Raw genomic sequence first — 13,757 nt, 5'->3', positions numbered from 1 at the left:
CAATAATCTCAATAACTTCATAAAAGTATATTCTCACTGTAACCAATAATCCTGCTTGTCACGTTTATTAATTCTCATATTGTTTACTAGTGAAATGCTGCTACACACATAAAAATCTCACTCCACATTCCACAATCCGTACATGTATATAATTAACAATTGCAATATATCGGATTTTGACCGCAAAAGTAGCTTCCTCCTATAACATTAGAAATTTTCTTCTAATGTTTTTATTATCAAAATATATACAGATTTTAATGTTTCCTTACTTTAGTAGATAAAATTATTTAAAATAAAAAATAATATATGATAAATATACCTTATTTAAAAATAATATGTATTTATTACAAGTATTAATATTAAAAATTATTCAATATACTATTATTAACTTCCTCATCCTTGAACTTCAAAACACAGTACAATTCAATAACTGTTAAAAACTATACTTAAATTTAAAATCTCAAATTTTAACTCAAGAAATATCAAGATGGTGAAAATATACTTTTGTTTTTATGTTTCTGGGTTGGAAGAATTTACACTTCGTCATCAACTTAGACATGGGTTATTGTGCATGTACAAGCTAAGCTACAAACACAAACAAAATTATCTGAATGGATTAGGTAAGTTTAGTCAGACAGCATTGCAGCCTTATAGCAATTAGCAAAGCTGAATGTGTCCAAATGCTCTCTCTCTCTCTCTCTCTCTCTCTCAATTTCAACAACTGCTAAACTCACTTACTTTACCTGCACAAAGTTTTCGTCTCAATGGTCGTCTCACTGACACAACCTGTGTTTGCCCGGGAACATAGTTTAGCGCACAGGCACAGCTCAGAGACCCAATACTTTAATGTCAAGTGTCAATGTGTTCACACTGGTATGCAAAGCAGGCAAGAGTTCAAACTTCCAACCCATACAGAAAAAGAAAGGCCAAAAAATACACAAGAAGGGTTGTTATGCCCAGCTATCTCAATCCGACCCATTAATTTCTGATCTGGACCCAAGTCCCCACCAAAAAGAAAAAACTAGCCGAATCTACCTAGCGTAACGCTCCATTGATTTTGTTGTGAAATTTCTGGTATGTTATAAAAAAAAATTATTTATATAAAAATCACTTTAGCCCAATCGTCAAGGTAGTCGGGTCCGGTCCAAGTAGGGGAAGGCCAATACAAATGCAGCGTAACATAGTCGGCGTACTTTAGCATTTTCCTTTTCTTATACGATGCCGCGGAAAGAAGTAAATTCCAATGGACGGTTGTGCTGTGCCTCTGTCTGGTTCCTAGCTGCTGCCTTTGTTCTTGACCTGGCCAGAAAAATACAATAAAAGTAGACTTTGGTCTTCTTATCCATCGCCCACACAGTTGCTGCCTTTTTCCTATAAATGCCCAACCATCTTCCCCTTCCCTTCCCAACATTCTCACCTCCTTTCTTCCCCCGCAAACTTTCCCGGAAAATATTGAAATTTTCTCGCCCCAAACAAACGCCCTTTAATTTTCCTTTCCAATGGGGAAGCTGAAGCTGTTTGATCTGGAGAAGAACTTGGGGTTCCACAAGGCGTACCACGGCAACCCAGTGAACGTCTGGATACACCTGCTGTTCGTGTGGCCACTCTTCTTCACCACCCTTGTTCTCTTCTATTTCACTCCCCCTCTCTTCGAGTGCCCATTTAAGTGCCGCCTTGGCCTGGTTCCAAATTTTGGGCTCATCTTCACCTTGGTATACGTTGTGTACTACGTGTGTTTGGATAGGAAAGCTGGGACTCTGGCTGCTTTCCTCTGTTTGGCCTGTTGGGTCTCTGCCAGTCTTCTTGCTAAGAATCTCGGCTTCTCTCTTTCTTGGAAGGTACAGTTTTATTTCCTTCCTTCTTGATTATTTGAAGCATTTGATACATGAATACATTTGGATTAGGGAAGCAAGGGGATCCAAAGTGTAATATTTTGTTTTGTATCAACATCACTAACTATTATCTCATCATCCACCTTTACCGGTTTCTTTTTTCTGTTTCTTTATATCTATCGACTACTACGTGTTATGGAAGGAGATGCTTTTGTCATCTTTAACCATGAACATATCTCTGCTTTTAACATTTTTGTCTTTGAAAAATGCATGTTACGATTTCAAAATCTGGATATGCCTTGTGCCTTTTGTTTTGTTTTGTGTTTTTTTCAATTTTGACTAACTTTGTTATCCTTTCCGACTGTTCTTTCCACAACCTCTGAGCAATAGCTAGTCACCTAGATCACTCCTGTTTGATGGAAGGTTGCTTCTGTTATCCTTTGAATATTTTAGTTAGCCTTGTTGAAATATATTTATTATTGCTAACTTTGACTCTTACTTGAATTTATACCCATCAGATTGATATTGTGTGTTTTTGCCAAGCTCTATTATGATGGTTTTATCCATTCTACCAATATTACATTACTAGCCTAGCATGGAATCAACCTGCTGAGAGATATCTCGCCAATCTCAAAGATTCAAGAACAAGTTAATGAACATGTTGAGGAGTGTCATAGGGAGAATGCCAATGTCATCTAGCTAATACAAGTTGTAGAGGTCATAATTTGGGGACCTAAGAAGACCATTTTGAACGTCTAGACTCTGAACCAGGAACCCCCTAAGTAAACATAGGACTCACACGAAACATTTCAGATAGCAAGTAATATTGCAGATTTTAGTCCTATATCTCACGCCCTGAGGCGACGTGTTGCACTTAGAGAGAGAAAGAGATTGGGGCGAGTAGAAAACGGGAGGGATGAGGCATATATAACCATTCACCTATTCTAGAATCCTCCATCATAAATACATTCCAAAACATCCTACCAACTACTAGTATTCATCTACCAGGTACTACGTTTATATGGAATAATCTAGACCATAATAGAAGATACAAGAATACAAAAGGACTATCTAGAATTAGTTGGATGACTCTAGAACATTCTGGAATGTTATGTAATAGTCTTCACCATGTAGACGCCACATTGTTGCCCAATCAACAGGTCAAAACTGTGTGTTGCCTGCATAAAATTAACCCCCAAAAGTGAGTGTGTGACATATAGGACTTCTTTCATGATGACACAAACCTAAGGTTGAGGAGAACTACCTAGCCATTCAGAGGTATATGGGAAAACCTCTGTAATTGACTATACTATCATTCTAACAGTTCTTCCGTCTGTTTCTTCGGGTATGAGCAGGTAGATTTTATTTGAAAGTTATTGTTATTCTTGATAAATTTACCTCTCATAGAATTGAACCCTAATATTTTGTTTCAATAACACATTCCAGATTGTTCTGGCAACTCAGTTGTTCTGTTGGTCAACACAGATAATTGGCCATGCTATTTTTGAGGTAAGTTCTTCTATATTTCGGATGACCTTCTTTAGCATGCATGACTACATCTTAAAAGGTTTTTATTTTCTACAGAGCCGTTCACCATCTGTGCGGGATAACCTGGCTCAAGCCCTCCTTATGGTTCCCTTCTTAGTATTACTCGATGTAAGTTTTCTCTGTTTGTTGCATAAACCAAAAATTTAACTCCTATGCGATGCAGCTTTAACAATATATGCTGTAATTGTTCATTTCTTGCAGGCCTTACAGATTTTCTTTGGCTACGAACCATATCCAGGGTTTAATGCGAGTGTGAAAGCAAACATAGACGCTGAAACTAGAAAATGGCAGGACAACAAAGAGAAGAAAATTTCATAACTTGATTTGGGTCAATAATTGAATGATATAGGCCTCAATTACAAAATGTAAACGGATTGAGAAAATAAATCAGCATGTACCTTGTTAGACTGTTCCCTCATATATGAATTTCTATTTGAATGTTTTCCTATCTTTTCTCACCAGACTCAAAAATCTTTATCATCTGTACACGCATGATACATCAGATATCTTTCTACTGCATGAACTATAGCATCAGAAACTAGGTTGAGAACTTCGTATTTGATCAAGATGTACCTGAAGCTCTTATCACGACTATGCAAAGGTCTTGGTTGGCTCCATCAACTTGGGATGAATACCAATAAGGCTATTACCAGGCTTGGGCTTTTGAACTCCCCTCTTTGTCATTGATTTTCTTACTCTAGCCATCTCATCCCATTGGCCGGCACTTGCAAAAATGCTCGCTAGAAGAACATAATCACTGCTATGATCTGGTTCCAACTCAAGAAGATGCCTCCTAACTTGCTTCCCTAGTTCAACCTTACCATGCAACCGGCACGCAGCCAACAGAGTCCTCCATACAATGGCATTGCACTCCATTGGCATGCCCATTATCAACTTATAAGCTTGCTCCACCAATCCAGCTCGGCCCAAAATATCCACCATGCACCCGTAGTGCTTTATCGTTGGCTGGATATGGTAGTCTTGTCTCATACTGTCAAAATACCGTCTTCCTTCTTCAACCATCCCTCTATGGCTACAAGCACATAGAACACCCAAAAAAGTAATATCATTTGGTGTCTCAAGCTTCTCTTCCAACATTTTATTGAAGAGTGCCAATGCTTTGTCTGCGTGGCCGTGGATTGCCAATCCCAGAACCAGTGAATTCCATGTTACTATGTTCCTCTCATTCAACTCATTGAACACACTATATGCTTCATCAATTGCGCCGCACTTTGCATACATGTCAATCAGGGCATTAGACACTGAAACTATGTCAACGAGGACAGATAGGCTAACAAATGAATGAAGCCACCTCCCAAACTCCAAAGCACCCAATGCGGAGCAAGCTGCAATTGTCACAACCAATGTGGCCTCATCTGGTTCCATTCCACTCCCCCACATTCTGGAAAACAGCTCAAGTGCTTCTCTATGCTTCCCACAATGAACATGGCAGTCAATAATGGTGTTCCAAGCTACCAGGTGTGGTTTGGGTATTTCTTCAAACAGTTGGCGCGCAGTTTCAATTTCCCTCAACATGCCATACATGTGAATCAGAGCGTTCCCCACAAATGCATGAGTTTCCAGCCCATGTTTGAGAGCGCAACAATGCATCTGCTTTCCCAACAAAACTGATCCCATCTGCCCACTAGCTTTAAGCAAAAAAGATAACGTGAAGTTGTCCGCAACTTCTCCCATTTCTTGCATTTTCTTGTGGAAACTAAAAACCTTATCAAATTGGGCCGTCCTTACAAACCCTCTAATCATATTGTTCCAGAGGAATCCATCAGGATTCTTAGTATTTTCAAAAACTGAGGCTGCGTAATCCATCGAACCGCGCTCGGAAACAGCACAAAAAAGGACGATCTTCCCAGCAAGACAGAGGTTTTGATCAAGGCCAGTATGGATCATGTGAGCATGAATCTGCTTCACATGTTCCAAGGCGGAACAACGCTTGAACAGAGAGAGAACCCGTTCCTTGGAAGTGTGATTACCACATGGATCTGGATCTTGTGCTGCAATGGCTGAATAAAAAGGAGAAAAACTGAGCTGGGAAAGAAGAGGCCATGGGAGAAGGGGCAGCTTCGAAATACAAAGCGAAACCGTCAAATATGCTTTCAGGCATTTACAGTTCATGCTATTGCTGCCCATCGCTTAAGATTCCAATTTCTACGCCAAAAGGTTCAGCATAGAAATTAGAAACTGAACACCACTCATTTCCTGAATGAAACAAAATGAAATTTTCAAAAAAGGTGCTAATAAGGATTGGAATTGTGATGTTCTTCAACCGTTCAACCATCAGCCGTTTGTTTTGGCCCAAGCACCTATACCCCGTTTTATTTTATCTCTGATTAATTAATCTTAGTAATGCTATTTTTTTTTATTTACTTAAGGTATCCGAGTTTTGCCTGATTAATCTCTATAGACGACTGAGTTTTTCCCAAAATGCACATTTGGGATAAATTCGAATGCGAATACAATCTATACACATTCAGAATTGAACATTCAATATAGTCCATACGAGAATTAAATCTTTTAACAAGTCGCGACATTGATTCAAACTTTGATATTTCATATAAAATTTTAGATACTTTACCATTACACCACACCTGTGAGGGCTAATAATGCTATTTATTTAAACTGATAATGAATTTTTAATTTAAATAATAAGGAAAAGATGTATAATAAATATAAATATTCATAATTTTTTATTATCTGATAAAAAAAATATCATCTAGACTAAAAAATCATCTTTAATATAAATAAATAGCATTATTCATTAACATTAGCGCCTTTCTTTTCTTTTTTCGAGGGGAATCTGTTCCAAACACAGATAAGGGATAATCCAAAGGGAAATTCTATTTGTAACCATACGTTTTGCTTTTCACAACTCACTTTTAATATTCCTAAAATACCTTGAAATGAAAATTCATATTTGCCCTTCATTTAAATCTTTGACGCTCAACCACCCATCATTACTCTTCAAGCGCGTTCACTCACTTTCTCGATCATGATCACCATAGCCACTTTACTCACCCACTGAACATCGCACAACTATTATTATTCAACACTTAGCATTACGCAACCACAATTATTCAATACTAAATATTGCTCGGACCAGTTCTCCTCGCCATAACCAATTACTAGTATTATCAACAGTTACTACTAGCGATGGAAGATTATTATCCAGCGATAGAAGATTAATATCCATTATTATTTACATAGAGTTTGACGAAAAAGATAATGAGTATTCTTGTTTCGTCGAGAAACAACACAATTTACAATATCTATCAGTAGTTCAATAACATAATTTACATATACATAGAAGAGGGATGAATTAAAAAAATAAGATTAATTAAAAAATAAAAAATACGCCTTGAAACCCACCCGAACCTTAGAGTTCGGGGGCTAGGGGATGCCCCCGAACCTTGGGGTTCGGGGGCTAGAGAATGCCCCAAATTTTGGGGTTCGGGGGCTAGGGAATGTCCCGAACCTCGGGATTCGGGGATGCCCCCGAACGTCGAGATTCGGGAGCTAGGGGATGACCCGAACCCCGAGGTTCGGGGTGTTCGGGAAATCCCGAATTTCAAGATTTGGTAACCACCCCGAATTCATAGATTTAGAAAAAATTAATTCTCCCGAATCAATGAATTCGAAAAAAATCATTTTTTCTGAAATTATGAATTCTAGAGACTTGCATTCTCCCGAACCTCAAGGTTCGGGAGAATGCAATTCTCCCGAATTGCATTATATAACATATTATATAATTAATATAATGTTATATATGTTATATAATAATATATAATATGCATACTATCCATTCTCCCGAATCATGAGGCTCGGGAGAATGCAAATGTATATAATATATTATATATTATAATACAATTATATGTATTATATAATATATGTATATTATATTATTATATTATTATATATTATAACTATATGCATATATATAATGATTTTATATAAATTATTTCAAAAGTATATCAATTTTTCCGAATGATCGTGCCCCAACTATTTAGATTAATATTATATTTATTTTTTTTAAATTAATGTTGCTTTAATTTTAATTTTTTTGAGTTAAATACAAATCGTAATAAAATTATATTTATTTTTATTTATATTAAATTTATGACATTTTATTATAAATTAAATAAATTTAATTTAAATAAAATCTAACAACAAATACTAAAATAAAATATTATTACAATGGGGTAATATTATTAAATAAAGTTAATAAAATATTATTGCAATGAGGTTCGGGATAGCCCCACCCCCGAACAATGAGTTTCAGGGGGCTGGGGCTCCCCCGAACCCCGCTGTTCGGGGGAGCTAATTGCCCCCCGAAACTCGTTGTTCGGGGGTTGGCGGTTCCCCCGAACACTGAGATTCGGGGGTGCGGGTTCTCCCGAACACCTAATTCGAGCAGTAACCAAGCATCGGCCAGATTCTAGGAACTTCGACGAGTCCCAACACTATCGCATCTATATGAAATCAAATTAGAAGGCAAAATTTTTATCTGGTTATGCGATTTGGGAGATTCCAACAGGCTATACGAGACAAGCAAAGTAGGCGAGGCAAACAAAGTCGGCGACGCTGTCACAGAAGAAGAAGAAGAAGAATAAGATTTGATGCGCGTGGGCGTTGTTTTTGAGGGTTGAGTGTGTGGAGGGCATATTTGACATGTAAATGGTTGTAAAAAATAATAAGTGTGGCTGTAAATAGTAAAATTAAATATTTTAATTAGATTGATTACGAATAGCAAATTTTGGATAATGCTACACGAACGGAATAGTAAACAGAAAGTTAGACAACTCTAACTTCTCGCGATATTTTAACACAAAAATATCGCGAGAGATTGACATGTTTTAAAATACCCACCCAAATATTTTTGAATTAATTTTTGGCCCGCCCATTTTCAAACCCACCGAAGAATAAAACCACCCTCTCTCAAATCTCTCACTCTTTCTCTCAAAACCACCCTTTCTCAACCCCCCCTCTCTCTCTCAAAATCGCTGTATCTTTCCCCTATTCTTTCTTTCAAACCCACCCTCGCGGGTTGCAGCATCCGCCTTAGCCCCCCCCCCGCCGCGAGCACCGTCCGCTGTTGCCCCTGCCTTTGCCGGTCGCAGCGCCTCGCCCTCACCAGGTCACCCCCACCACCGGCCGCAGACCGCCGTCGCCCCCCCCACAGCGTCGCTCGGACCGCCATCCCCCCCACAGCGCCACTCGAACCGCCATCCCCCCCCCCCACAGCGCCGCTCGGACCGCCGCGCCCCCACCCGTCATCGCCCCTCCCTCCGCCGCGAGCAACCGCCTGCACCTATCACACCGCCGGCCCCTCATCGCTGCTCGGATGGCCACCCGCTGCTGCTGTCCGCCCTCACCGGGTCGCCCCCTGGCGGGACGCATATACATTTACATAGATTTGTATTTTTTTTTTCTTTTTACTTGGTTGATTTTTGGATTGTGTTAGGAGTTTCTGGTTTGGGTTTACAGAATATTAAATTTATATGATATTGTCAAAAAATGAAATTTATCTGGTAGCGAATGTGGTAGTCGAAATAAGAATATGATTGAAGACTTTGACGAGCAAGATGAAAATGTTAAATATTATTTTGTTTGTAATTATTTTACTTTTTATAATTCTGAAAATTAAAAATTTATTATTTGTTTGTAAATTTAGTTTTCTAAAAATTAAAATTTATGTAATTAATTTTATATTATAAAATTTATGTAAAATAATTAATTTTATATTATGTAATATATTTAAAAAAATTATCAAAATTTGATTAAAAGTTTAAGCGTAACAGTTTAAGGTTAGATTTAACAATATTTAATCAAAATCACTATAATGAAAATTATATATCAAAACTTAATAAAAAGAAAAATTAAAATTCAGGAGGCTTCAACTTGAGTTCTTGATCTCGCTTACTCGTAATTTCACCTGTAATTTGGTTTTTAGATGAAAGCTCTTGTGTTGGTCACTTGGAGGCTTCAACAAATTGACTCTCAGTGCCATGTATGAGCTGACTATATTTAAGGGATCATTTGCACAATCATTGTAGCAGTTTTTTAAACCTAATTGATTGTGAGGATTCAATCTAGTTCAGGATTGAAATATGACAAATCTAATTTTTTAAAATATATTTCATAAAATAAAATTAGTTATATTACATAAATTTCCTAATATTAAATTAATTACATAAATTTTAAAAAAATTACACTCAAATAACAAATTTTTCATTTTCAGAATTACAAAAACTAAAATCATCATCTCTTCTTAATTTTCCACATTCACAACCAAATTTTCACCAACACATATAAAAATAGAAAAATTAAAGCAGAAAAATAAAAAGATATAAATATATAAAAAATATATAAATGTATGCAAAGGGGGCGGTGGGTGGGGGTGGAGGGTTTTTGTGGGCGACGGAGGGGGTGGGGCAGGCGACTGTGTAGGGGCGGAGGGTCGGCGATGGCTGTCGGAGCGACGGTGTGTGGGGGACGACGGTGATCAGTGGCTGGTGATAGAGGTAATGACGACGGTGGGAGGTGTTCGCGGTGTTGGCGAATGAGACGGCTATGCGAGTAGGGGGCCGACGACGAGCGGTTTTGGTGGGGGAGATGGCGGGCGACGACGATAGCACCATTCTTGGGCGACGGCAGTGCGAGCAGCGGTGGCAGGGGTGACGGTGACGGCGGCGGTGCGAGCGACAGTGTGGGGGGCGGACGCTGCAACCGGGTTTGAGAGGGAGAGATAAGAGTGGGCTTTGATAGAGAGAGAGAGTGGAGGAGAGATAAGACTGGATTGGTTTGAGAGAGGGCGATTTTCACAGAGGGAGAGAGTGAAAGTGAGAGTTAGAGGTCAGGGTGAACTTGTCTTTTGCCTTAAGGGGTAGATATGTAATTTTGTTAGAGTTGTCTAACTTTCTGTTTACTATTCCGTTCGTGTAGCATTATCCGCAAATTTTATGGTTGTAAATAGAATTTCCCTGATCCAAAGCCTAATTTGAAGAGCTAATTAAAGTCTGGAAACGTAATCTGGCAATTAATCCAAGAGCTGGCCGTGGGTGGGTGGGTGGGAGGGCGCTGGTTGACAAGACGACTGGTGGAGCTCACAATTCACGTGACTGAAAGCATGTACTTTGTCCGCCAAATCAAATCTCATCTCATCTCATCTCATAAACTGAAGTGACATTCTCTTATCTTTTTCAATTAAGCTTCCATTATTATGGTATCCCACAATATTCAATTTGAATGGTCCCATTTTTTTTAAAAAATAATAATATTGTACAATCGATAAATCAGTTTGGAGACTGATTTAATAATTAATGCAAAATTAATATGTATTTAAATTTTAAATAATATAATTGATGTATAAAAGAAACACAAGTTATTTCAAAATCATCCTACAATTTAACACTTAATAAATAAACTTATTATTCATAAGTTCAAATTAAAAAATCATGCTCAACCTTATTTATTTAAAAAAATCCAAATCACTTGTGTAGACATCTCTAGATTTGGGGCCTAAGTGTAACACTCATGTGTTTAGGCCCGGGATTGATATTTTGGGATTTTTTTAATAATTACACTTTAATTTGGAAGTTATCTAAAATTTCCTTTTTACCCTTTTCTATAACAATCTTAATAAAAACAAATTAAGGAAAGTAATCAGGATTTAGGATGGAACATAGTTTAGATCAAATTTAGAATGAATATAAAATTCTGGTGAACAATAGTCGTTTATACATCTAAATTAAGTTTAAATGATAATATAAATTTGTTCAAGATACAACAAAATAAAAATATAAATCTAAAATATTGAATATAAACATGCAAGCGGATCCGGAACTCTAAACAATAAATTTTTTTATCTTCATAACTCGTTCATAAACCAATACATTTGTTATAGATTATTCAGCATATCTATATATATATATATTTTATAAAAGAAAATATATTTGGAGGTTAGCTATATGTTTCTTGAGATTTGAATGTTTCATGATAATTTGAATTTTTTTTAAAATTTCTTTATATTTTCTCTTTTTTTTTTTTTTTCTTTTCTTTAACTTTTTTCATTCTAGGGAGTCTACCATGCACGTTTGCCTCTTTTCTGGCATGCTTGGGACACATACTAGACACCTCACCTCCAATCTTCTTCCAAATTTGTAGTGAGTTTTAAAAATTACTTAAAATACCATATTTTCTTTTCATTTTCTTTTAATTCATTTATTTTTATCTCTTCAACCAAAACTTTCTATAAAACTTTTTCAAACTACCCCACATACATGGTGCAGTACTTGAAGTTTAACATGAAATATTGAGAGTTTGAATCAGTGCAATAATTTAAAAGATAAAATTATTACTGAAATACAATATTTATTTGAAAAACAACAATAAAGCTAAAATGTAAGTTCCGTATGAACTACATTGAATGTCCAACTCTGAGTATTTGTAGATTGTGCTTATATTCATATTTACTCAAATAGTATATCATTGAAGAATATCACATACCTCGAAAGATTAGTTGGATAAATCTCGAACACCGTAAATAAATAAATAAATCTTCAAAATTGGTCAAATTATGATTGATTTTGCTTCTTTTTTTTTATAGCTAAAACTCTTTATTTTCTATAGCCAATCTCAATTGCCAAACCACCCAAATTCTCAAATCCTAATTTTTCATCCCTTTCTTCTTCATCCCTAAGTCAAATCCTAGGGATTTAGCCATCGTCAATGGTAGTGCAAGTTGTCCGACAAGCTGCATAATTTTGAGAAGTCACTGCAATTTAATCTTCCACTTAAGCCATAATTTTTTTTGAGAATTATGCAATAACCCCAACAATCTTTGAAAAAATTTACACCAAGGGCCCACACTTTGAAAAATTAAATCAAATAGAACATCTTGACAAACTACCAAAATACTTTCAAATCATACGAATTTGTCATCAAGTCTATTTTTATCTATCTAAAATAAAAATAAAAAAGTTGAATTTCTCAATTGAACCTAAAAATTGGTAATATTACACCAAGTTTAGTGCCTACTGTTTTTCACATATAACCATTCACCAAATACCCTATTTTGTACCATATGAATATTTATTTACACATCATCATACAATAAAACAAGCTTATAATTAATACAAAAAAATGTTACCATCATCTTGTTTTAAAATAAAACTTATGGTAAAAATATTTAAAAATGAACACGCTCAGGCACGAGTCGTCCAAAGCGCAGACAAATGAAAAATTATAAAAAAAATATATATATGGAATATTAATGGAAACTATAGTTTTCATAATTGCGACCTCTGCGCCAATCAATCATCAAGATGTTGTCATCTGGGAATAATGAGAACACTTAAATTTATTTAGAGTATAAAACCCCATATGATTACATTTACATACGCCCAAGTTTTGTCCAGATTCCTGATTGGATGGGTTTTGTATTAAAATTTTCATTTTCATTTTCATTTCATTTAATTTTAGTGACTTAATTGCAGCTCCTTTTGGTGAACCCAGCAGCGAGGTTAGTCATCCTTTCCGCTGTCACCAACGTCAGTGCATGAGAGTGACGCCAAAGAGGGAAAATATTTAATATTTAATATTTAATGCAATGGGATAATTTAATATTTAATATGATGGGATAAGAAAAATTCTGTTATGTTCGTGTTTTAATTTTTAATTTAATTTTTTTTAAAAGTTTTATGTTTTAAATATTTATTTTGAGATGATTAAAAATACATTCTTTTTATTTATAACATTTTTTTTGTTTTAAAAATTTTAAACTCTTTTGTGATAAAAGTAGTTAAAATGATTTTATGTTGTTTTGAGTTTTATTTAATTTAATTTAATTATTTTTAAAAATATACAAATAAATATATTTTTACTATTTTTAAAAATTAAAAATAATAAATAGAACATGATCTTAAATTCTCAAGTTTAAAGTTTCAAGAGTGGTGGTATTATAAAATTTAATTAGTCATTATAATTAAATTAAATTTAAGAATAAAAGAATTAAAATGTTTTTATCAAAAGTATTTTTGAGTTATTCATTAGGAATGTTCGTAAAATCGAACTATTATGATTAAGTTGGTCTTTTTTAAATTTAATTTAATTTAATTTTATTCTATTCTATTCTATTTTATTTCCCATAAGTTGACTCTTTTTTCTTTTCTAAATTTAGGTTAAAAATATTGAAATGAAGACCTACCCTAAATTTATTATTATGAGCTGACTGATTCAATTTTAAATTCAAATTTCTGAATCAGCTAATAATAAATTCACTCCCGAATTATTTTGAACAAATGTAAACCCATCATTGTTTGGAAGACTCTATACCTTCCACTGAAGCTTTTAGAAGCCAGGTAG

The 13,757-nt window shown here is 35.4% G+C and overlaps 2 protein-coding genes across 2 annotated transcripts; one reads left to right on the top strand and one right to left on the bottom strand.

The window, feature by feature from the left end:
• Nucleotides 1-1,372: 1,372 nt before the first annotated feature.
• LOC127793211 (2-hydroxy-palmitic acid dioxygenase mpo1-like) lies at nt 1,373-3,828 on the top strand. The gene is made up of 4 exons (XM_052324014.1): nt 1,373-1,838; nt 3,279-3,341; nt 3,417-3,488; nt 3,582-3,828. Exons 1-4 carry the CDS (start codon nt 1,500-1,502, stop codon nt 3,696-3,698), a joined length of 591 nt encoding a protein of 196 aa, XP_052179974.1. The 5' UTR covers nt 1,373-1,499; the 3' UTR covers nt 3,699-3,828.
• LOC127793210 (pentatricopeptide repeat-containing protein At4g21065-like) lies at nt 3,732-5,668 on the bottom strand. The gene is made up of 2 exons (XM_052324013.1): nt 3,954-5,668; nt 3,732-3,861 (listed from the first exon to the last, which is right to left on the bottom strand). Exon 1 carries the CDS (start codon nt 5,526-5,528, stop codon nt 3,972-3,974), a length of 1,557 nt encoding a protein of 518 aa, XP_052179973.1. The 5' UTR covers nt 5,529-5,668; the 3' UTR covers nt 3,732-3,861; nt 3,954-3,971.
• Between the last annotated feature and the right edge of the window lie 8,089 nt (nt 5,669-13,757).

The sequence above is a fragment of the Diospyros lotus genome, unplaced genomic scaffold (assembly GCF_014633365.1).
Source record: "Diospyros lotus cultivar Yz01 unplaced genomic scaffold, ASM1463336v1 superscaf1, whole genome shotgun sequence".
NCBI classification, from domain to species: Eukaryota; Viridiplantae; Streptophyta; class Magnoliopsida; order Ericales; family Ebenaceae; genus Diospyros; species Diospyros lotus.
The sequence above is the reverse complement of the archived record's forward strand: the minus strand, read 5'-3'. Positions and strand labels throughout refer to the sequence as shown.

Bases quoted from the DNA above. Each gene is read 5' to 3' on its own strand.
- LOC127793211 (XM_052324014.1), top strand. From the start codon at position 1,500: ATGGGGAAGCTGAAGCTGTTTGATCTGGAGAAGAACTTGGGGTTCCAC. The intron at 1,839-3,278 runs GTACAGTTTTAT...AACACATTCCAG, and splicing joins GCTTCTCTCTTTCTTGGAAG to ATTGTTCTGGCAACTCAGTT. The intron at 3,489-3,581 runs GTAAGTTTTCTC...CATTTCTTGCAG, and splicing joins CCTTCTTAGTATTACTCGAT to GCCTTACAGATTTTCTTTGG.
- LOC127793210 (XM_052324013.1), bottom strand. From the start codon at position 5,528: ATGGGCAGCAATAGCATGAACTGTAAATGCCTGAAAGCATATTTGACG.